Source organism: Amblyraja radiata, chromosome 27 (assembly GCF_010909765.2).
Source record: "Amblyraja radiata isolate CabotCenter1 chromosome 27, sAmbRad1.1.pri, whole genome shotgun sequence".
Taxonomy (NCBI): domain Eukaryota; kingdom Metazoa; phylum Chordata; class Chondrichthyes; order Rajiformes; family Rajidae; genus Amblyraja; species Amblyraja radiata.
Window position 1 is genome coordinate 7,901,068 of NC_045982.1, and position 23,346 is coordinate 7,924,413.

At 49.3% G+C, this 23,346-nt stretch overlaps 1 protein-coding gene across 1 annotated transcript in view; it reads left to right on the top strand.

Moving 5' to 3' along the window:
- Positions 1 to 23,346, top strand: part of LOC116988212 (transcription factor E2F2-like) — a 42,836-nt gene that overhangs the window by 19,099 nt on the left and 391 nt on the right. Inside the window, exons 2-4 of the mRNA XM_033044765.1 lie at positions 17,148 to 17,253; positions 20,791 to 21,010; positions 22,939 to 23,111. Coding sequence (XP_032900656.1) covers positions 17,148 to 17,253; positions 20,791 to 21,010; positions 22,939 to 23,111 — 499 coding nt within the window. The remainder of the gene's footprint in view (positions 1 to 17,147; positions 17,254 to 20,790; positions 21,011 to 22,938; positions 23,112 to 23,346) is intronic.

Sequence of the window (23,346 nt, forward strand, 5' to 3'; positions counted from 1 at the left end):
ATTAACTGGAGGGCTTAGTTTTGTGTTTCTTGGTAGAAAGATTAGAGGGGAGTTGGAAAAAATCTGTTCAGTTCAGTGAGTATTGAACGTGGAACTTGCTGTGTGTAAAAGTGATAGAGGTAGATATCCTCGCCACATTTTTAAATGGTACTTGGCTAGGTGCTTTAAGCTGTCCCCGGTATTGTTACAATACTGTGTAGGAAGGAACTGCAGACGCTGGTTTAAACCGAAGATAGGCACAAAAAGCTGGAGTAACTCAGCAGGTCAGGCAGCATCTCTGGAGAAAAGGAATAGATGATGTTTCGGGTCGAGACACCACTGGCATCTGCCTGACAATGTGGACATTGGCGATGATGCAAAGGGTCCTTGTCACGGTTTATCCCGAACAGCTCCGCCACAGAGGACTGACTCTCTGATTTCCAGACTGTTGCCAGGGACACATTCGGAGACTGACGTCACGTGCTGCTGGAAGGTCATCAACTCGGTGAAAGACGCTCTTTGGTCTGCCCTTGGCTCCTGTAAGTTGCCCGTTGTGTGTGTCCAGGACATAGAACTAGTGAACGGGGAGACACAAAATGCTGGAGGAACTCGGCAGGACAAGCTGGGGAGAGAAGGAACGGGTGATGTTTCGGGTCGGTTCTGTCCCGCTGAGTTACTCCAGCATTTTGTCTCTCTCTTCGATTTAAAGCAGCAGCTGCAGTTCCTTCCTACACTCGTATACGGGTGATTGGGATCCCGCACGGACTCGGTGGGCCGAAGAGCCTGTTTCCACGCTGCATCTCTAAACTATACTAAGCTAATCACCAGATTGACCCTGTTCTAAAAATAATACATGGTCATGTATTTGGTGGGTTTTCTTCACCATTTCCTGGCCAGTGTTGACTCTTAACTCAATGTTGCAAAGCCAGATTTACTGATCAATATCACATTACCACTTGAAAGACCTTGCCAAATATAAATGTAGCCTCCATTCCAACACTTCAAAAGTATTCAATTGGCTGCCAAATAATTTGGGATGACTTGTTTAACTAATCCGCGTCCCCTTTGTGTGTTTAGTTTAGTTTTACAGCATGGAAACAGGCTCTTCAGCCCACCGAGTCCACACTGGTCGCCCGTTCACACTAGTTCTATGTTATCCCACTTTCTCATCCACTCCCTACATTTGCCGAGGTCAATTGACTTACGACCCCACACGTCTTTGGGATGTGGGAGAAAACGGGAGCAAACCCGCGCGAGGAGAACGTGCGAACTCCACACAGCACCGGAGGGCAGGATCGAACCCAGATCTCTGGCGCTGTGGGGCAGCAGCTCCACCAGCTGTACCACTGTGCTGCCTCTAATTGTCTTTTCAACTTGCTATCGTATGTCTTTGAATCACTGGCAAATTTGGTGCCCGTACTCTCAATCCTTTCACCACAGTCATTAAAGTCATTTCTAAACACTTGTGGCTCCAACGCCCCTCGCAACAAAAGCACGTACCTTTAGCAAGGAGATGAGAAGGAATTTCTTTGATCAGAGGGTGGTGAATCCATGGAATTCATTGCCACGTGGGGCTGTGGCGGCCAAGTCAACGGGTATTTTATTCTTGACCGATTCTTGATTAGTAAGGATGATGGGGAGAAGGCAGGAGAATGGGGTTGCGAGTGAGAGATAGATCAGCCATGAGTGAATGGCGGAGTAGACCTGATGAGCCAAATGGCCTAATTCTGCTCCTATCACTTATGATCCCCACTTGTTACAACCTGCCAACCCGAAGCAGGCCAATTATGCCGATTCCTTTGTGTTGATGTAAATAATAATGATAATAATGGATGGGATTTATATAGCGCCTTTCTAATACTCAAGGCGCTTTACATCGCATTATTCATTCACTCCTCAGTCACACTCGGTGGTGGTAAGCTACTTCTGTAGCCACAGCTGCCCTGGGGCAGACTGACGGAAGCGTGGCTGCCAATCTGCGCCTACGGCCCCTCCGACCACCACCAATCACTCACACACATTCACACACAGGCAAAGGTGGGTGAAGTGTCTTGCCCAAGGACACAACGACAGTATGCACTCCAAGCGGGATTCGAACCGGCTACCTTCCGGTCGCCAGCCGAACACTTAGCCCATTGTGCCTTCTGTCGTCCAATGTAATGCCTCTAACTCCAGGCACATACTATCATTGGGTTGGGGTGAGTCTAAAGAGATTGAGTCCAAACGCCATTGAATCTGCCTTTGCCATCCATGTGGATGAATGTTGATCCAGGGAGTTGTCTACTCAACAACAGTACATCTACTATACTCACTATCTACCCAGCACACATGAGGTTAAGTCTTGAGGCAGATCTTATGATGTAAAGTTTGTGGATCACACTCGCTCTGTTCCCAATTACTTGTTATCCTGGGTTATAGCTGGGTAGTTTATAAAGGGAAAATTAACTGTCCCATGATGAAAGAAAAGCGGCACGGTGGCGCAGCGGTGGAGTTGCTGCCTTACAGCGCCAGAGACCCGGGTTCGATCCTGACCACGGGTGCTGTCTATACGGAGTTTGCACGCTCTCCCTGTGACCTGCGTGCGTTTTCTCCCGGAGCTCCATTTTTCTCCCACGCTCCAAAGACGTACAGTTTTGTAGTATAATTAGCTTGGTATAAGTGTGAATTGTCCCTGGTGTGTGTAGGATAGTGAGCGCGTGATCGCTGGTCGGCGCGGACACGGTGGGCCGAAGGGCCTGTTTCCGCGCTGTATCTCCAAGCTAAAACGGGGATAGTAAACATCGTTGGAGAACCCTCTCAAAGAGCCAGTGCAGATCTGGCCAAAATCAAGGAATCCTCCTCCAGAGTTTTATGATTTTCCTTAGAGTTGGGTTCCTTTAATTCAAGATGGAGGTGTGGGGCGTGGAGGAGGCAAGACCATTGTGTGGTTTTGTTGATCGAAGATATGCTGTGGGTTTTGCCCCACCTCTGTTTAATTATACGTCTCCTGGAGACAAGTCCTAGAATGAATTACAAAAATGCACAAGGCCTGGCTGCTTGTTTGAAAGTTGGGTGTGGGTTTTTGATATTTGTTTCTGTGCTGTTTGTGTCTACTCTGTGAGGTTCTCATTTGTTACCTTCTTCCTTGGCTGCAGCTCTATTGAACGCTGTGGGATTTGTGACTCCAGGTATCCAGAGAATGGGGTTTGTGTGATGGCACAGCACATTGGAACAATAGGAAAACTATGGGCTTTTCGTTAACCAAGGTGATTGTTAGTCATAGATTGATACAGTATGGAAACAGGCCCTTCGGCCCAACTTGCCCACACCAGCCAACAGGCCCTTCGGCCCAACTTGCCCACACTGGCCAACAGGCCCTTCGGCCCAACTTGCCCACACCAGCCAACAGGCCCTTTCGGCCCAACTTGCCCACACTGGCCAACAGGCCCTTCGGCCCAACTTGCCCACACTGGCCAACAGGCCCTTCGGCCCAACTTGCCCACACCGCCCCACATGCCCCAGCTACACTAGTCCCACCTGCCTGCGTTTGGTCCATATCACTCCAAACCTGTCCTATCCATGTACCTGTCTATCTGTTTCTAAAAGGTTGGGATAGTCCCTGCCTCAACTACCTCCTCTGGCAGCTTGTTCCATGCACCTTTTTGATTGTTTGATTGGAAGGTACAGCATGTAAACGGGCCCTTCGGCCCACCAAGTCCACATGGACCACCCGTTCGCACTGGTTCTATGTTATCCCAGCTTCGCATCCACTCCTGACACTCTAGAGACAATTTACCGAGGCCAATTGGCCCAAACCTGGCGGAAACCCACATGGTCACAGGAAGAACGTGCAAACCTCACACGGGCAGCACCTGAGGTCGGGATCGAATTTGAGTCTCTGGCGCTGCGATGAAACGGCTGTGGTTTAACAAGGTTATCTGTTCAAATCCTGCTCCAATTTCTGGTGATTTATTCTCACTCTCGGGTCATGTCACTTGAAGGACTGAATGTGTCAAAAGAGCAGAAAATTCCCTGAGCATCCTTGGCCAATGACGAACCTTCTGAACAGCATGGTGGTGCAGCGGTAGAGACCTAGGTTCGATCCTGACTACGGGTGCTGTCTGTACGGAGTTGGTACGTTCTCCCCGTGACTTGCGTGGGTTTTATCCGGGTGATCCGGTTTCCTCCCACACTCCAAAGACGAACAGGTTTGTAGGCTAATTGACTTGGTAAAATTGTAATTGTTGTGTGGGTGTGGGTGTGGTTTCAGCACCGTGACTCTAAACTAAACTGTACATGGAGGCAGCCAGCTGAGGCACAGCAGGATCCTACAGGGAAAAATGGATAAATAAGGGCCAAGAAACTGGGGGACAACTCCCTGGTTCTCCAAGAAACGCAACTAAAAAAAATATTCCTGGATCCATCTTAAGTCTGGCATTTCCACCAATTCAGGAATGAGATGTCAGCCTTGGGACTAGTGGGCAAATCTCTGCAGTGAGATTTCACAACCAGAAACCTCTTGATTGTGGTGAGGACAGTGAAAGGCCTGGATAGAGTGGATGTGGAGAGGATGTTTCCACTAGTGGGAGAGTCTAGGACCAGAGGCCATAGCCTCAGAATTAAAGGATGTTCCTTTAGGAAGGAGATGAGGAGACATTTATTTAGTCAGAGGGTGGTGAATCCGTGGAATTCATTGTCAAGTCCATGGATATTTCTTACGGAAGAGATATATAGATTCTTGATTAGTACGGGTGTCGGGGGGGGGGGGGGGTTATGGAGTGAAGGCAGGGGAATGGGGTTAGGAGGGAGTGATAGATCAGCTATGCTTGAATGGTGGTGCAGACATGATGGGCCAAATGGCCCAATTCTGCTCCTATCACCTATGAAATGATGAGGAAACTGCCTGTAGAAACTATGAACTGCAGATGCTGATTTATACCAAAGATGAACACAAAGTGCAGGAGTAACTCAGCGGCTCAGGCAGCATCTGTGGAGAAAAAGGATGGGTGACATTTCGGGTTCAGACCCCTCCTCAGTCTGAAGGGCCCCTTCGTCTGAAGAAGGGTCCCGACTGGAAACGTCACCATCCATTTTCTCCAGAGATGCCGCCTGGCCCAATGATTGTGGTGCCTTCTGGGTTACCTCCACTTCTGGACTCTTGTTTATATAATTTCTCCCCCCCCCCCCCCCTCCCTTCTCAACCTGGTGAAGTGCCTCGCCCAAAAGATAGGCACAAAGTGCTGGAGTAACTCTGCGGGTCAGACAGGCAGCATCTCTGGAGAAAAAGGGATGGGTGGCGTTTTGGCTCGGGACCCTTCTTCAGACTGTCGGAGGGAGGAAATGAACGGGCATTGCATGTAGTTCAAAAGGGAACTGCAGTTGCTGGAATATCGAAGGTACACAAAATTGCTGGGGAAACTCAGCGGGTGCAGCAGCATCTATGGAGCGAAGGAAATAGGCGACGTTTCGGGCCGAAACCCTTCTTCAGACCTGGTTTGGTTTGGTTTTGGTGCTGGCAGCTGGTGTTGTTCAGAGGACGTTCCCCGAGCCCTGCAGCCTGCATGATCAGTGGCGGCAGGAATGAAAGCCCCCCTCCTTCACGGGGTGAGGGGCCAGGGGGGGTGGGAGCAGCAGTCTGCATTTGCTGGAATAAGTGACAGCTGTTTCTGAGCACCGGAGTGCAGTTAGGGCCTGCTACACTGCAGCCCCACGCACTCTGAAGCCCTTTGAGAGAGGTCTGTGTTTGGGATCGCTGGTCTTTGGCCAGATCAAGAAATAGTCTGACGAAGGGTTTCGGCCCGAAACGTTGCCTATTTCCTTCGCTCCATAGATGCTGCTGCACCCGCTGAGTTTCACCAGCACTTTTGTGTACCTTCAAGAAATAAACGCCTTGCATCGCTCGCTTGCCATTATACGAACAGCTATCATTCCATATATATGTTTAAAATATCTTTCCATTTGATTTTTCTGTAAGGCAGCGGTAGAGTTGCTGCCTTACAGCACCAGAGGCCCGGGTTCGACCCCGACTACGGGTGCTGTCTTTACGGAGTTTGTACGTTCTCCCCGTGACCTGCGTGGGTTTTCTTCGGGTGCTCCGGTTTCCTCCCACACTCCAAAGACGTAAAGGTTTGTAGGTTAATTGGCTTGGTATATTGTAGGTTAATTGTCCCTAGTGTGTGGGACAGTGTTAGTGTGCGGGGATCGCTGGTTGGTGTGGACTCGTGGCCTGAAGGAAGGACCTGTTTCCACGTTGTGTCTCTAAACTGAAACTAATCTAATCAAGCAGGGGCTCTTCTGTGGAACACGAAGGTTGTTCTGACTGCCATCTTTGACATTGTGTATTGGTTTGTGTGAGGGGAAGGGAGGCAGAGACAGTGTTAGGTCAACCTGAGGAACGCCTTCAGCAGCAGACTGGTTCCACCAAGATGCAGCACAGAACTCCACAAGAGATCCTTCTTCCTTGTGGCTATCAAACTGTACAACTCCTCCCCCATCTGTCGTGGGGTAGACTGACTCTCCCCCCCGCCCCCTCCCCCAATCTTTGCTCATCCCCAATCCTTTCCACGTCACTTTAATTTCATGTTTCACGTACCTTGTGTTTTATGACTGTTGGCAGATCAATTTCCCTCCTGGGATAAATGAAGTTGTATGGTGTCATTGTACTTGGAGTGTGTGAGTTGATGGTTTACATGCCACCTCTTGGTTGTGGCAAGTCAACTTTGTGCTGGACTCGATGTTGTTTGCATTTCCCCGTGCCCTACCCCCTACTCCCCCTTGGCTGGAGAGCCCCAGCAGCTTGTTTTCATTACAGGGTCTGGGAAGTTCTCGGGCTTTCCTCCAGAACTAACATGCCTGTGAAATGTAAAGTAGCTCAACGATGAATGTTTGGGGTAGGTGTTGTGCCTGACTCCTGCCAACTTTCACTATCCAACGGTGAGGATTGGGAATATTGTCTGACTCCCAGCGTGTAGGCACCAGGAACCAGCTCTGGCCATTGGCCTGACTCCATTCACAAGTGATTGACAGCAGAATTAGGACATTCGGCCCCTCAAGTCTACTCCACTATTCGATCATGGCTTGGTTCTTGGTTACTTGGTCCTCCAAAATATTCCAACTGGAATTTAAACTGGAGGTGGTGAAGGGAGGGCTTAAGCCAGAAAGGGTTATTGGGAAGAAAGAGCTACTTTAAATTTAGTTGCATCTGGTTGGGTAACTATAATTTGGTGGAGATTATTCCATGCTTTAATTGTGTGTAGGAAGAACGAATTGCTGTACACATCTGTCTTTGTAGCTGGGATCACAAATTGGATCGAATGCCCTCGTCTGCTCCTAATTGGTCTGGGGTTGGTGTAGGTCTTGTGATCTATGTCTAGCTGACCATTTAACATTTTGTAAAAACAGGTCAAACGGTGAGATTCACGTCTGTCTTGGAGAGGGTTCCACCCCAGAGAATTCAGAAGTTTGGTGACACTCGCTTCTCTCTCATAGGTGTTAGTAACAAATCGATATGCTCCAGCAATTTGCAGCAAGTACTTGTTAGTGAAACAGGACGATAATTCGCTGGGTTGGTGGTTGAACGCTTCTTAAAGAGAAGAAATGGCTGATCTATCTCCTAACCCCATTCTCCTGCCTTCCCATCTCCCCATAACCCCTGATACCCATAGCGTTGGTCTGTATGGCTCAGCACAAGGTACATGGTCTCCTGTTCCATTACCCTTCTCACTTAATTGCAGGGAGATATTTGACCATCCTTGTTCGAAACCACTCCTCGCTCAGTGCAGCGCAAGCTCCGATGTAACCAAGTTATCCCATCAGCTTTGGAATGGGATTTAATTTAGTTCCGTTTAGAGATACAGCGCAGAAACAGTCCCTTCGGCCCACCGAGCCTGCACTGACCAGCCATCCCCACACACTAGTACTGTCCTACACACTAGGGGCAAATTATAACTTTTCACTAAGTATACCAATTAACCTACAAACCTGTACGTCTTTGGAGTGTGGGAGGAAACTGGAGCCCTCGAGAAAAATAGCCCCATATGGTCACAGGGAGAACGAACAAACTCCGTGCAGACAGAACATGTGGCCAGGATTGAACCCGGATCTCGGGTGCTTTGAGGCAGCAAGTCTACCTCTGTGCCACCCTCTAAGCCGGTCGTGCCAAATCCGATAACATTAACTTGCACCGGCCTCTGCGGAACAAGAATGGACAACATCAGGGATTCCTGCTCTTGATTCTAGCCGGTGCTCTAACTCCTGCCCTCCCTCCCCCTCTCGGGTCAGTTGCTCCACAAGTGCATCCAAATGAAGCAGCTGACTGCCTCATCCAAATGAAGAGGATGCAATGTGTGAAAACTGGCATTAGAGGGGCTGGTTAACGGACTGGTGAGGCAGTCCGTGTTTTAACCCAACGCTCTGACAAACATAATGGAGCTGAATGTTTATGAACCGGGGGCAGCACAGTGGCGCAGCGGTCGAGTTGCTGCCTTGCAGCGCCAGAGACCCCGGTTCGATCCCGACTACGGGTGTTTGCCCGTACGGAGTTTGTACGTTCTCCTGTGCGGAGCGTCGCCGCCCAAGAATGCGGGCAGCTGACCAGAAGACCCTTCCCCAGAAATGGCGACAAAAGCAACTTTGAAAGCTGCAGGGAGAGTGGGTTGTCTCAGAAGACAGCCGTGGTGCGGCACAGTGGCGCAGCGGTAGAGTTGCTGCCTGGCAGCGCCGGAGACCCGGGTTCGATCCACTGTCTGTACGGAGTTTGTACGTTCTCCCCTTGACCGCGTGCGTTTTCTCCGACATCTTACGGTTTACTCCCACACTCCAAAGACGTACAGGTTTGTAGATTAATTGGCTTGATGTAAATGTAACTTGTCCTTTGTGTGTGCAGGCCAGTGTCAATGTGCGGGGATCGCTGGTCGGTGTGGGCTGAAGGGCCTGTTCCCGCGTTGTATCTAAACTAAACTAAAGGTCTTTGTAATAGAGGCTCTGAGGGGTTGTGGCTGTGAACTGTTGATGTGAAGTCTGTTCCTTGCTCAATTATAACTTGGCATGGTTTACATTTTACATAATCCTGCTCTATGTATGTGCCATGATGTATTTGGGTTGATCCAGTTCATTGCTACTTGATCAGTTCTCTACTGTATGTTGCTTCTCTGCTCCCGGCCTCTGGAATGCATCCCATTATGGGATAAAATTGGTCTCAGCAGCTGTTTACATTTTTTTCCCTAAAATTTGAATTACATTTTTTTTGGCCGAACAGCTCCGTGCTGGTGATTTTTACTTCAGATTTGTTCTTTATCTCCTTCTTTTGAAGATAGGCGGGGAGGGGCGGGTCGTGTAGAGAAATCAGGAACCCTGCAGAAGGACTTCGACAGGTTGGGAGAGTGGGCAGAGAAGTGGCAGATGGAATTATAGTGTAGCAAAATGTGGAGTCGTGCATTTTGGTAGTAGGAATAAAGGCGTAGACTATTTTCTAAAGGGTTTACTTCCTTTTTATCACTACCACAGGATACCCCAAAATCTCAGACTTGGTTGTAATGTCATATTTAGTGATTACTGGAGATCGACACAAAATATAGGAAAAGGAATGATATGCAGAAAAGTAATGACGATGAAGGAAACAGGCCATTTTTAGCTGTTTGTTGGGTGAAAATGAGAAGCTGGTGCGACTTGGGTGGGGGAGGGATGGCGAGAGAGGGAATGCCGGGGTTACTTGAAGTTAGAGGAGTCAATATTCATACCACTGCCCAAGTGAAATGGGAGATGTCGTTTCTCCAATTTGCGTTCAGCCTCACTTTGACAGTGGATGAGGCCAGTGTGGGAAACAGGGAGGTCAGTGTGGGAATGGGAAGGAGAATTAAAGTGTTTGGCAACTGGGAGATCAAATTTTTGGCGATTTTTATTTTATTTTATTTTTTTAATTTATTTTAATTTTTTAAAGAATAACTTTTTTAACTTTTTTTTTCTTACGGCGACTGTCATTGACCTACGTATCCCGGTCGCCGAAAGTTCTTGAACATTTCAAAATTCAAGCAGCGACAAAAAAAAATGTTGCGACCATTGAGGAAATACGTCATCGCGCCGCGACTTTTTCGGTGGACCAGATACGTCAGCCAATGATGCCGGCAGTCGCTGAAAAAAATCGCCAAGTGGGACAGGCCCTTTAGACACAAAATCCTGGAGTAACTTAGCGGGTCAGGCAGCATTTCTGGAGAAAAGGAATGGGTGACGTTTCGTGTTGAGACCCTTCTTCAGACTGGCACTGGCCCCCTCTCCCACCCGAGCCACAGGCAGTGCTCTGGAGTGGCCCTGGGAATGTCTGCTTTTAATAATTTAAAAACTGAAAAAAAATGCTCTTGTTGAAAATCTGGTAACAATTTATGATGCAGAGTTGATTTTAGGCATTTTTTTTTTAAATTTGAGAGTAAACTTTTTGTTAATTGGTGTTGTGGGCGCCTGGAGACCGGGGCGGGCCAGATGCCTTGGCCACGGCTCAGATTGAAGGCCCCGTCTTGTGTGAGATGCTGGTTCGCGCCCCCCTCCCGCCGCAGAGTTTAGTTTGGTTTATGTTGAGAGATGCAACGCATAAACAGGCCCTTCGGCCCACCGAGGCTGCGCTGACCAGCGATCCCCGCACACTAACACTATCCTACACACACTTGGGGCAATTTACATTTATACCAAGCCAATTAACTTACAAACCTGTACGTCTTTGGAGTGTGGGAGGAAACCGGAGCACTCGGAGAAAACCTGCACGATTACGGGGAGAACGTGCAAACTCCCCACAGACAGCACCCGTAGTCGGGCTCGAACCCGGGTCTCTGGCGCTGTAAGGAACTCTACCGCTGTGCCGCCCACAACTGCTTGCACTGAAATTTCCACAAGCCCGGTAGCTGGGGCAGGGGTCAGGTGGTGGGGGCAGGGGGCTGGCAGGAATGGTGCTGGGTGCCAGTGGGGAGAGGTTAGGGATGGCGGGGAGATGGGGAATTGGAGGAGAAGGGTTGGGGAGGAGTGTGTGGAGAACGGGGGGGGGGGGGGGGGGGGGGGGGCATTGGGAACAGGAAACTTTGGGGAGGGGGGGAGGAGGGAAGACCTTATTGGGACAGAGGGGTTATGGGGCCAAGCCGCCAGGGGAGTCAAGGGTTGGGGTCAGGAGACCAGGGTGGAGGATGACTTGGGGACAGTAGGCCAAGGGGTTGGTATTGGAGGAAGGACGGCAAGTGGTAAGGAGTTGAAGACAAGCAGGGGGGGAGGGGGAGGAGATAGACAATAGGTGCAGGATTAGGCCATTCGGCCTTTCGAGCCAGCACGGCCATTCAATGTGATCATCCACTATCAATACCCCGTTCCTGCCTTCTCCCCATATCCCCTGACTCTGCTATTTTTAAGATTCTAGCTCTCTTTTGAAAGCATCCAGAGAACCTGCCTCCAGCGCCCTCTGAGGCAGAGAATTCCACAGACTCACCACTCTCTGTGAGAAAAAAGTGTTTCCTCGACTATGTTCTAAATGGCTTGCTCCTTATTCTTAAACTGTGGCCCCTGGTTCTGGACTCTTTCCCCCCCACCCCCCCCCCAACATCGGGAACATGTTTCCTGCCTCTAACATGTCCACACCCTTAACAATCTTATATGTTTCAATGACTTGGGGTCAAGTCCAGGAAATATAATACAAAGCGTCTCCAGATAAACCCCGGGACCTTCTGTTGCCCATGGAAAGCTTCCCATCTGCTGCTGGTGGAACCCTTTGCTCAGCTTGTGGCTCCAGTCCTGCTCCGCCCCACCCTGCAAGTGTGAAGCAGGCAGCTGGTGATCGCCGCAAACAGGTGGAGCCCAGTCACGTAGCAGCATTGGCACTGGTTCAAGCCCAGGGGAGCAGCCAGAACGTTGAAGATAGACACTAAACGCTGCCCTGTTTGAGCTCAAAGATCTGGCTGAAGTTTGCATGGTACCTGTTGTCGCTGCTTGTTATATACAGTGAGCTGTTGGAAGGAACCACCACAGCTGGGCACAAGGAAGGTGCGAGGAGAGAGAGTTTAGTTTCGACACAAAATGCTGGAGTAACTCAGCGGGTGAGGCAGCATCTCCGGGGAAAAGGAATGGGCTACGTTTTCGGGTCTGAAGAAAGGTCTCGACCAGAAAAGTCGCCCATTCCTTTTCTCCGGAGATGCTGCCTCACCCGGTGAGTTACTCCAACATTTTGTGTCTACCTTCTGTTTTAAACCAGCATCTGCAGTTCTTTCTTACAGAGTTTTGTTTAGAGAGAGTTTAGTTTGGAGAAACAGCGTGGAAACATGCCCTTCGGCCCACCGAGTCCACGCCGACCAGCATATTAACACTATCCTACTCGCGCAAGGGTAATTTACATTCATACCAAGCCAATTAACCTACAAACCTGTACGTCTTTGGAGTGTGGAAGGAAACTGAAGACCTCGGAGAAAACCCACACAGGTCACGGGGAGAACGTACAAACTCCGTACAGACAGCGCCCTTAGTCAGGATTGAACCCAGGTCTCTAGCGCTGTAGGGCAGCAACTCTACTGCTGCGCCACAGTGTCGGTTGAAGGCTGTGTTTGCCATCGGGGAAATTTGCTTGGTCTTTGACCTTTTGAAATGGTGGCACTGGATGGTTGGTGTTCAATCGAGTGAGCAGATGGAGACGGTGTTTAACTTCACTGATCATCCAGCAATCCGTCAGTACTACACTAATTATTGGATGAGATGTTACAAACCTCTGGAGTGGGTGCGACCCCCTATCTTTCTGGTTGGGGTGCATTCTGCCAACTGAACAACTGTGATGTAAGCTTGACGGTGCCTGGTTCGCCCAGACTCTGCATCACAGGTCCATCAATTAGTGGCCGTTTCTGCCAACAGGTTATTAGTCTTTTCCTCCTGTTTGAGGTTCTAAACTTTATACGTGACCATGAGTCATACGAGCAGAATTAAGCCATTCGGCTCATCAAGTCTAGTCAGCCTTTAAATCGTGGCTTTTTAAAAAAAAAATTTAACCCCCTTCTCAAACTCATTCGCCTGCCTTCCCCTCATATCCTTTGGCACCCTTATTAATCAAGAATCTATCTATCTCTGCTTTAAAAATACCCAATGATGGCCTCCACCGCCATCTGTGATGATAAATTCCACAGATTCACCACCCTCTGGTGAAAGAAATTCCTCCTCGTCTCCATTCTGCAGATGCATCCTTTTACTCTGAGGATGTGACCTCTGGTTCTAGACTCTCCCATTACTGGAAACTTCCTTTCCACATTCCTCTATCTCGGCCTTTCATTATCCAGTAGGTATGAAGGAGATTTCTCTCCCCCCCCCCCCCAAATCCTTCTGAACTGAACTAAACAGCCTGAGAAGGATTTATAAAGGACATGTTATTCACAGTAATTGTAACTTTAGGTTTAGTTTGGAGATTCAGTGTCGAAACTGGGCCCTTCGGCCCATCTAGTCCTCGCCAGCCAGCGATCACCCACACACTCCTTCTATCCTACACACGAGGGGCATTTTACAGGGGCCAATTAACCTACAAATCTGTGTGTCTTTGGGATGTGGGAGGAAACCGGAGCACCCGTAGAAAACCCACGTGGTCATGGGGAGAACGTGCAAACTCCACACGGGCAGCATCCGAGGTCAGATTCGAACCCGTGTCTCTGGCGCTGTGAGGCAACGACTCTATTGCTGCGCCACCGTGGCTCAGGGTGTTCTCTGTAAGTGTCCCAAATCAGTCTTGGACCCAGGAGCTGAGTGCATGGGAACATCTAAGAACTCCCCCCCCCCCCCCCCCCCCCCCATCATGCAAAAGGTATAGGTGTGAAAATGCACACCACCAGATTCAGGGACAGTTTCTTCCCAGATGTTATCAGGTAATTTGATCCATCCTACCACAACCAGAGAGCAGCTGAACTACTATCTACCTCATTTGGTGACCCTTGGACTTTTCTTGATCAGACTTTGCTGGCTTCACCTTGCGCTAAATACCTTGCTCTGGTATTTTATTTAATTCGCATGTTTAATCAATAATGTCTTATTATTAATGTTTCCCAACAGTCAGTATGTCATGTTGTCACTTGCGGGCGGAGCACCAAAGCAAATTCCTTGTATGTGAATACTTGGCCAATAAACTTATTTATTCATTCTTAATGTTATTTGCTTATCATGTATCCATACACTATCGATGGCTCGATGGTAATCAGGCATTGTCTTTCTGCTGACTGGATAGCAGGCAACAAAAGCTTTTCGCTGTACCTCGGTCCACGTGAGAATAAACTAAACTGAAACTAGCCATCTTTGTACTCGCATGTCCACTGTTCTGATGGGGGAACAAAGTGACTTAGAGTTGGGGGGGGAAAAAGTGCAGAGTTTTTTTTTTACGTTTCATCTAACCCACATTCAGGTGGCCTGGGATTCTTCAATAAAACAATTTCTGTTATCCAAGCTAATGTCCCTAAAACATGCCTGGCTGTTGCAGTTCATTAGCCGCTCGGTCTCTGAGAGCCTATTGTGTAGCTGTGACAACACTATTCAACGCAGACTGAATTCATGGGAGGATGGGGAAAAAAGAGGCCTATTGTGGGGCCGGACAGTTGGGCTTCAGAAACCCAACACGTTGAGAATGCCAGTGGGATGTGCCGAGCCAGGCTGGGTGGGTGGAGAGTCTGAGGAACACTGCCCATTGACGGGGGGGCACGGTGGTGCAGCGGTAGAGTTGCTGCCTTGCAGCGAATGCCGCGCCAGAGACACGGGTTCGATCCCAACTACGGGTGCTGTCTGTACGGAGTTTGTACGTTCTCCCCGTGGGTTTTACTCCGAGATCTTCGGTTTCCTCCAACACTCCAAAGGCGTACAGGTTTGCATGTTAATTGGCTTGGAAAATGTAAAAATTGTCCCCGGTGTGTGTAGGATGGTGCAGGATCGCCAGTCGGAGCGGACCCGGTGGGCCGAAGGGCCTGTTTCCGCGCTGTATCTCTAAAACTAAACTAAAACACTGCTGAATGTCCTGGCATACCATCGCCACCCCATGGTCGCTAGGGAAACTGCAACTGGACAATGGGACGTGATGCAATCTTTCTGAAGTTTGCTTTAGTTGAGAGAGACAGCGCGGAGAGGACCTGCAAACTCCTTACAGGCAGCACCCATAGTCGGGATTGAACCCGGGTCTCTGGCGCTGCAAGCGCCGTGAGGCAGCAACCCTATCGCCGTGCCACCGATAGCTTGTGGGAGGGAGACTTTCTGGGAGCCAGCGCCGTTCGTTTAGAGTGTGAAGAACGTGCCCTGGTAATCACATCTGTGTTGTCGAGGAGGCTCGGTCAGGCTCAGAATCTGCACAAGTGTCTTGAGGTTTTACCTCAAAGGGCTTTCGTCATGGCAACCCACCCCCCTCCTCCTCGCTGGTGATAAATGACTGCAATAAATGGTTTCCCTTTGTGACTCTTGTGGTTTAGAAACCTTCTGATGGTGCAGCCGGGTCTCCCATAGCTGTGGTTTGTGAGACTCTGCACGCTGGGGCCTCCTTGCAGTTAACTCCGGCAGCCTGGCCCCATCTGAGCTCCAGCCCTGGGTGTGAATTAACCTTGTGCCTGGGACAAGCTCTGTAAAAATGCATCCTCTGTAAAAAATAATAATTAAAAATAAATAAATAAAAGACCTTCGCTTGTGTTCTCCATGCAGTCCGAATTCCTACAAGGCAGCCACCCTTTCTCCACACCCATGCTCATATGTAACGATAGAACTTTATTTATCCCAGGTGGGAAATTGGTCCGTCTGCCAACAGTCATAAAACACAACAAGATGCATGAAACTGAAGTGACGAGCTGAAAGCCAGGATTGGGGATGTGCAAAGATTAGGGGGGTGGGGGGAGGGGAGAGGATTGAGGGGGGGGGGCGTTTGTCTACCCCACGACAGAAGGGGGAGGAGTTGTACAGTTTGATAGCCACAGGTAAAAAGGATCTCCTGTGGCGTTCTGTGCTGCATCTTGGTTGAACCAGTCTGTTGCTGAAGGTGCTCCTCAGGTTGACCAGTGTGTCGTGGAGGGGGGGGTGAGCTGTATTGTCCAGGATGTTCCGCAGTTTGAGGAGCATCCTCCCCTCCAAGACCACCTCCAGTGAATCCAACTCCGCCCCCAGGATGGGGTCAGCCATCCCTTCCCCCCCCCCCCCCTGCCCATGACTGATTCCTTCTCAAAGCAACCTGCAGTACCTCATCCACACACCTGCTCTTAACACTGCGAGCGATACTCCATGTTGGCACCGCACAGCAGTGCTTAAACTTAATGGTTGGTTTGGTCTCCATCTGGCAGTGATATTGCCCCAGGCTTTGGATTCTAGAAACACATAGAAAAATAGGTGCAGGAGTAGGCCATTCAGCCCTTCGAGCTAGCACCGCCATTCAATATGATCATGGCTGATCATCTAAAATCATGTTCCTGCTTTTTTCCCATATCCCTTGATTGCTTCAGCCCTAAGAGCTAAATCTAAATCTATCTTGAAAACGTCCTGTGAATCGGCCTCCACTGCCTTCTGTGGCACAGAATTCCACAGATTCACAACTCTCTGGGTGAAGATGTTTTTCCTCATCTCAGCCCTAAATGGCCTACCCCTTTATTCTTAAACTGTGACCCCTGGGTCTGGACTCCCCCAACATCGGGAACATTTTTCCTGCATCTAGCCTCTCCAATCCTCTAGGTTTCTATAAGATTCCCACTCATCCTTCTAAACTCCAGTGAATACAAGCCCAGTCGACCCATTCGTTTCATCATATGACAGTCCCGCCATCCTGGCAATTAACCTGGTGAACCTATGTCTGAGTGATGGCAGGAATTCTCTGTTCAGGTAGAATGAACGGGCATGGGGTGGGGCGGCTTCCGTGCTGTAAGGAGATGCTGTGAGAGTCTCCCTTTGCAATTCATGCCAAGTCGGTGGATATTTTGAAGGCGGAGATTGGCAGAGCTTTGATTAGCAAGAGTGTCGGGGGTTATGGGGAGAAGGCAGGAGAATGCGATTGAGAGGGAACGAGATCAGCCATGATTGAACGGCGGAGTAGACTTGATGGGCTGAAAGGCCTAATTCTGCTCCTAGAACTTATGAACTGATCTGAAACCTTTTAAGACACGGGGGGGGAAAAAAGACACAAATTAAGTTTTTTTTGTTCCCCTTTAATTTTGAAACAGATTATTTTCATTTTCCTTCCTCAGGCAAAACGGAAGTTGGACCTGGAAGGCGGTGGGCACCAGTATTTACAGGAATTTCGAACTCCGAAAGGAAAAGGCAAAATGCCTGCCAGGATTCCCAGTCCAAAAAGTGAGAACATCGTTATTGTGTGGAAAGTAAACGGGAAGAGGAGAAAAAAAAATTGTCTCCCGAGACCTGTCAAGATTGGCCAATGTATTTTTCTAATGGTAGTAGAATTGTTGCAGCAATCAAATGTTGCCATTTAATAATAATAATAATAAAGATGAACTGCAAATGATGGTTTACACCAAAGATAGATGCAAAATGCTGGAGTAGCTCTGCGGGGGGTCAGGCAGCATCTCTGGAGAGAAGTGATAAGTGACGTTTCGGGTCGGGACTCTTCTTCAGACTGAAAGTGAGGGGGCGTGGAAGAGCTTGAGGCTGAGAAAAGATCCGGACAAATCTTGACTGGCAACAGATGACCTCTGTTGGGGGGGGGAGAAGAGGGGAGTGTTAGTAGAAATTAATTAAAATTGGAGAATTCAATATTCATGCCGCTAAGGTACCATTCAGCCCATCACTCTTGATCACCCAGTCATGTCCGATATCATTCTCATTCGAGTGCTAAGATACAGTTTCTCTTTGCAGGCACTTTTTAGTGTTTCACTGAAGTATTGGCCCCGAGATTTCACCAAGAGCAGTTGGTGCCTGCACCAGCCATTTCAGTCTGTTTTTAGCTTTGCTTTTCATGTCAGGGGCCACCGCTTCAAGGCAGGCGGAAGGCGTGTGGCTGCTAGTTTGGAGCAAGTGGAGACATTCCAAGGACCTGCCCAGAGGAGTGGGCACCACCAGGCTTGTTAGTGTATTAGTGGCGTGTGTAGTCAGAGTGTGACACCAAGTCCGCTTGGCCTTGACCGTGGTAGGGACAAAGGGCAGGGGCTATGGCTTTGTCTTTCCCACCTCCAATCTCTCCAATCGTGAGTAGTAGAAATCGCCCAGGCTCAGTACCCTTCATCCCCTTTAGTACTGAGCAGGAGATATCCATGTGGCTAAATGGCTTGTACATAGACTCAGCCTAGGCTGAATGCACCAGTAGTTAGCTTAGTGTATTGTCACCAGTGTTTTGTTGTGGGCTATCCAGTCAGCGGAAATACAATACATGATTACAATTGAGCCGCCCACAACATAGAGACAACATGATAAAGGGAATATAATGTTTAGTGCAAGATAAAGTCCCAATTAAAGATAGTCTGAGGGTCTCCAGTGAAGTAGGTGGTAGCTCAGGAGCCTGTGACCCTGGATGAAGGAAGGCTGTCTGTCGAGGTTGTGAAATGAGGTTTTTTCCATTGTTCTTTATAATTTTTTTCCCTGGGCCCCTAGAGGGATGTGGGATCTTTCTGGTGGTCAGATAATGGGATTAAAGCCAGCAAGTTGTTGCAGCAGGTCAGTATTTGGACATTTGGTCCGTCCTGGTCACCAGCCGTGAGCTGATGTGTGGCCATTGGTTACCAGTGTGGAAGGTGCCATTTGATTAGAACGTAGGAAGATTGAGGTCGCTGGTTCACTCCACTGAGAGCTGTGAGCATTTTGTTTTCCGGGTATCACAGTATTTGATTCCCGACCCTAATGGGGTCCGGTTGATTGCTCACAGCCAAGCCTTTTGCCACAGTTCTGGATTCACATTACAGGAAGGATGCGTGGGCTTTGGAGAGGGGGGCGCAGAAACCAGGGCAGACCCAAAATGCTGGAGTAACTCAGCGGGACAGGCAGCGTCTCTGGAGAAAAGGAATGGGTCACCCATTCTCCTTCTCTCCAGAGATGCTGCCTGTTCTGCTGAGTTACTCCAGCATTTTGGGTCTATCTTCGATTTAAACCAGCATCAGCAGTTCATTCCTTAACACAGGCCAACCAGGATGTTACCTGTGTTAAGGGCCTGTCCCACTTTCACGACCTAATTCACGACCTCTGCCGAGTTTGCCCTTGACTCATACTCGCAGCATGGTCGTGAAAGGTCGTAGCAGGCCGTGATGCTAGTCGTAGGCACTTGTGGCATCAAGTGGGTCGGGGTGTTTTTCTAGCCTGATGAAAAATGTCCACGAGTGAAAAAAAGTTGTGAATTAGGTCGTGGAAGTTGTACAGGCCCTTTAGAGAGTATAAACTGTAAGGAAAGGGTTGGGCAAACTTGGATTGTTTTCCCTACTTTGGAGTCCAAGTAGAGACATGATAGAAACTTATAAAACTTTATGAGGATTTACGAGCGGCACAGATGGGGCAGGTGTTCAGTATTTTTCCCAGCGTGGAAATAACCAATGCTAAAGGGTGTAGCGTTGAGGTGAGAGGAGCAGAATTTAAAGAAGGTATGCGGGGCAATTTTATTTTAACACGGAGTAATAGGTCCCTGCAACGTGCTGCCAGGGGGAGTGATGGAAGCAGGTACAATAGCAATGTTTAAGAGGGATTTAGGCAGGTATGTAAATGGGCAGGGAATGGAGGGATATAGGCAATGTGGCAGCCAAATGGGGCGAGTTTGCATTGGCATCACGGTTAGCACAGACATTCTGGGCCGAAGGGCCTATCCCTGAGCTATATTCTGAGCAAGAAATAAGATTGAGAGATGACTGCCTCTAAATGGGTGGGGGGGGGGAAGGAAATGAGGGAGAGAGGTAGAGATGGGGGGGGGGGGGGGGCGGTGGTGGGGGAGGGGGGAGAGAGGGGGGAGAGGTGGTGGGAGAGAGGGGGGAGAGGTGGTGGGGAGAGGGGGGAGAGTGGTGGGGCTGGGCAAGATATGGAGGGTAAGAGAGACAGTGTGAGAGAGAGAGTCAGGAGACATGCATCTATTGAAGCACAATATGATTCCATTAATGGAATCTCACTCTGGCCTTTCACCTAATGGAGTGGATTTAAATTTGAGTGTGTTATGCGGTGAGGTGTGAACTGCACGATAACATTTCAGTAACGTCGTCATAGCTGTGAGGGGCAATCTAATGGGTTTGACAGAATAAATTGTACATTCTGACGAAGGATACTGGAGATTGGTGTCAGAATAAAAAAGACGTGCCTTTCGAAAGGAGATGAGTTTCTTTGGTAGACAAAAATGCTGGAGAAACTCAGCGGGTGAGGCATCATCTATGGAGCGAAGGAAATAGGCGATGTTTCGGGTCGAGACCCTTCTTCAGTCTCTACCCGAAAAGTCGCCCATTTCCGTCGCTCCATAGATGCTGCCTCACCCGCTGAGTTTCTCCAGCATTTTTGTCTACCTTCGATTTTCCAGCCATCTGCAGTTCCTTCTTAAGCAGGAGGGATTTCTTTAGTCAGAGGGTGGTGAATCTGTGGAGTTCATTGCCGCAGACGGCTGTGGAGGCCAAGTCAATGGATATTTTTACGGCGGAGATAGATGATTCTTCTTTGGTACAGGAGTTATGGGGAGAAGGCAGGAGAATGGGGTTGAGAGGAGAAGATAGATCAGCCATGATTGAGTGGCGGAGTAGACTTGATGGGCCGAATGGCTTAATTCTGCATCTAGATCCAGTGAAGAGACTGAGTGGAGACTCGATTCCAGTGGTATTGGCTGCCCTTTGTTGCGTTGAGTCTTGGGTTGGCTTTAACATTGTTTTTGCTCTCTCTCTGAGCTGGGTTCCACGTGCTGTCTCCTCCTGCCCCTTGCAGCCCCCAAGTCCCCGGGAGAGAAGACGAGATATGACACATCGCTCGGGCTCCTGACCAAGAAGTTTGTCCACCTGCTCAGCGAGTCCCCGGACGGAGTCCTGGACCTGAACCGGGCGGCGGAAGTCCTCGAGGTTCAAAAGAGACGCATTTACGACATCACCAATGTTTTGGAAGGAATCCAGCTGATCAGGAAGAAATCCAAAAATAACATCCAGTGGATGTAAGTCGAGGGACTGCGGGTCTCGGAGGGCCTTGGGATCATGAGTTGACAACGTATGGGGCAGGATTGCTGAGTCTGGGCAGATTGGCTTGTGGAGGTGGCTTCCCTCAACTGTGGAGGGTGGTAGATGGTGGCTGATCACTATATCATTCTCACCCCAGTGTTTGAGTCATAGACATACAGTGTGGAAACAGGCCCTTCGGCCCAACTTGTCCAAACCGGCCAACGTGTCCCAGTTACACTCGTCCCACCTGCCTGTGTTTGATCCATATTCCCCCCAAAACCTGTCCTATCCATGTACCTGTCTAATTGTTTCTTAAACGTTGAGATAGTCCCTGCCCCAACTACCTCCTCTGGCAGCTCATTCCGTACACCCATCACTGTTTATGAGAGAAAGTTACCCCTCAGATTCCAATTAAATCTTTTCCCCTTCACCTTAAACCTATAATAATAATAATAATAATAATACATTTTATTTATGGGCTCCTTTCAAAAGTCTCAAGGACACCTTACAGAATTTAACAAGAGTAAAAAACATATAATCGGAGTAAAATAAATAATAAAGACATCACCAATACACAAATTAAAGACAGAATTCGATCCAAAGACAAAAAAATCAAAAACACAATATGAAGAGAGAGCAGCGGCAGCTAAAGCGCGCCAGCGTCCACTCTCCCTTCCGGCAGCCATCTTGGACACAAACTAAAATAATCACTTACACACAAAAAACATCCCCCCACAATGGTTACCACTGTGGGGGAAGGCACAATGTCCAGTCCCCATTCCCAGTTCTCCCAAAGTCGGGCCTACTCTTGCCTCTACGGAGGCCCGATGTTCCTGGCCGTTCTCGCCAGGTGCTGTTGCCTTTTGGTCCTTTGGTCCTCGATTCACCTACTCTGGGCAAGAGACTCTGTGTATCTACACGATCTATAGCTCTCATGATTTTATACACCACTATAAGATCACCCCCTCATCCTCCTGCGCTCCAAGGAATATGAGTCCCAGCCTACTCAACCTCTCCCTATAGCTCACACCCTCTAGTCTTGGCAACATCCTCGTAAATCTTCCCTCTACCTTTCCAGTATGGTTTACAATTCTTCTGTGTACTGAGTTACAGTGAGAGGCTTTTGTTTGTGTGCTATTCAGTTCAATTGGATAACACTGTGCGATGCAGGCCTACAGAAGTACAAAGAGGAAATTGCCAGAGGGTAGAATGAAGGTATGCAGTTCCAGAGAAAAAGTCCAATGTCCACAATGAGGTAGATTGGAAGAACTGGGCTACACCCTAGATTGTGTGTGGACTGTTCTGGTGTCCGATAACTAGGGAAGAAGCTGTTTAGTTTAGAGATACAGCGCGGATACGGGCCCATCGGCCCACTGAGTCCGTGCCGACCAGCAACCCCCACACACTGACCTGCACACACTAGGGACAATTTTACTAAGCCTATTAGTCTGCAAACCTGTACGTCTCTTTGCAGCGCGGGAGGAAACCTGAGCACCCGGAGAAAACCCGTGCGGGTCACGGGGAGAACGTACAAACTCCATACATGACAGCACCCGCGGTCAGGATCGAACCCGGGTCTCTAGCGCTGTGAGGCAGTAACTACCGCTGTGCCACCTGCTCTAGAGGAAAAAGTCTAATGTCCACAATCAGGTGGATTGGAAGATCAGGACCACATCCTACTTATGGGAGGCCTGTTCACAAGTCTGATAACCAGGGAAGATGCTGTTATTGAGTGTGGTGGTACATGCTTTCAGGCCTTTATCTTCTACCAGTTGATGGTTTGGGCTTTGTGGAAGTCTTGGTCTCCTGGGTTCAGGGGACATCGTGAGCCTGTGACTGGGGAGGGGACAGGACCTCTATGTCTGCGGTAAGTTTATGCGCGTACATCTACACCTCTCTCTCTCTCTCTCTCTCTCTCTGGCAGGGGCCGCAGTTTGTTTGAGGACACGTCGGTTGCGGAGAAGCAGCAGTGCCTGCGGCAGGAACTGTCTGATCTCGTGTGGAAGGAGAGGTCCCTCGATGAACTGATCCAGCGCTGCAGCACCCAGCTGAAGGTGTTGACGGATGACGAGGAGAACCAAAGATATCCTTGCATGTGTACGTTTCAGGGGCATCTGGGACTTCCCTCCTCCCCTCCTCTTCCCTTCTCCCCTTCTCCCCTTCTCCCCTTCCCTCCTTCTCCCCTTCCCTCCTTCTCCCCTCCCCTCCTTCTCCCCTTCCCTCCTTCTCCCCTCCCTCCTTCTCCCCTTCCCTCCTTCTCCCCTTCCCTCCTTCTCCCCTTCCCTCCTTCTCCCCTTCCCTCCTTCCCTCCTTCTCCCCTTCCCACCTTCTC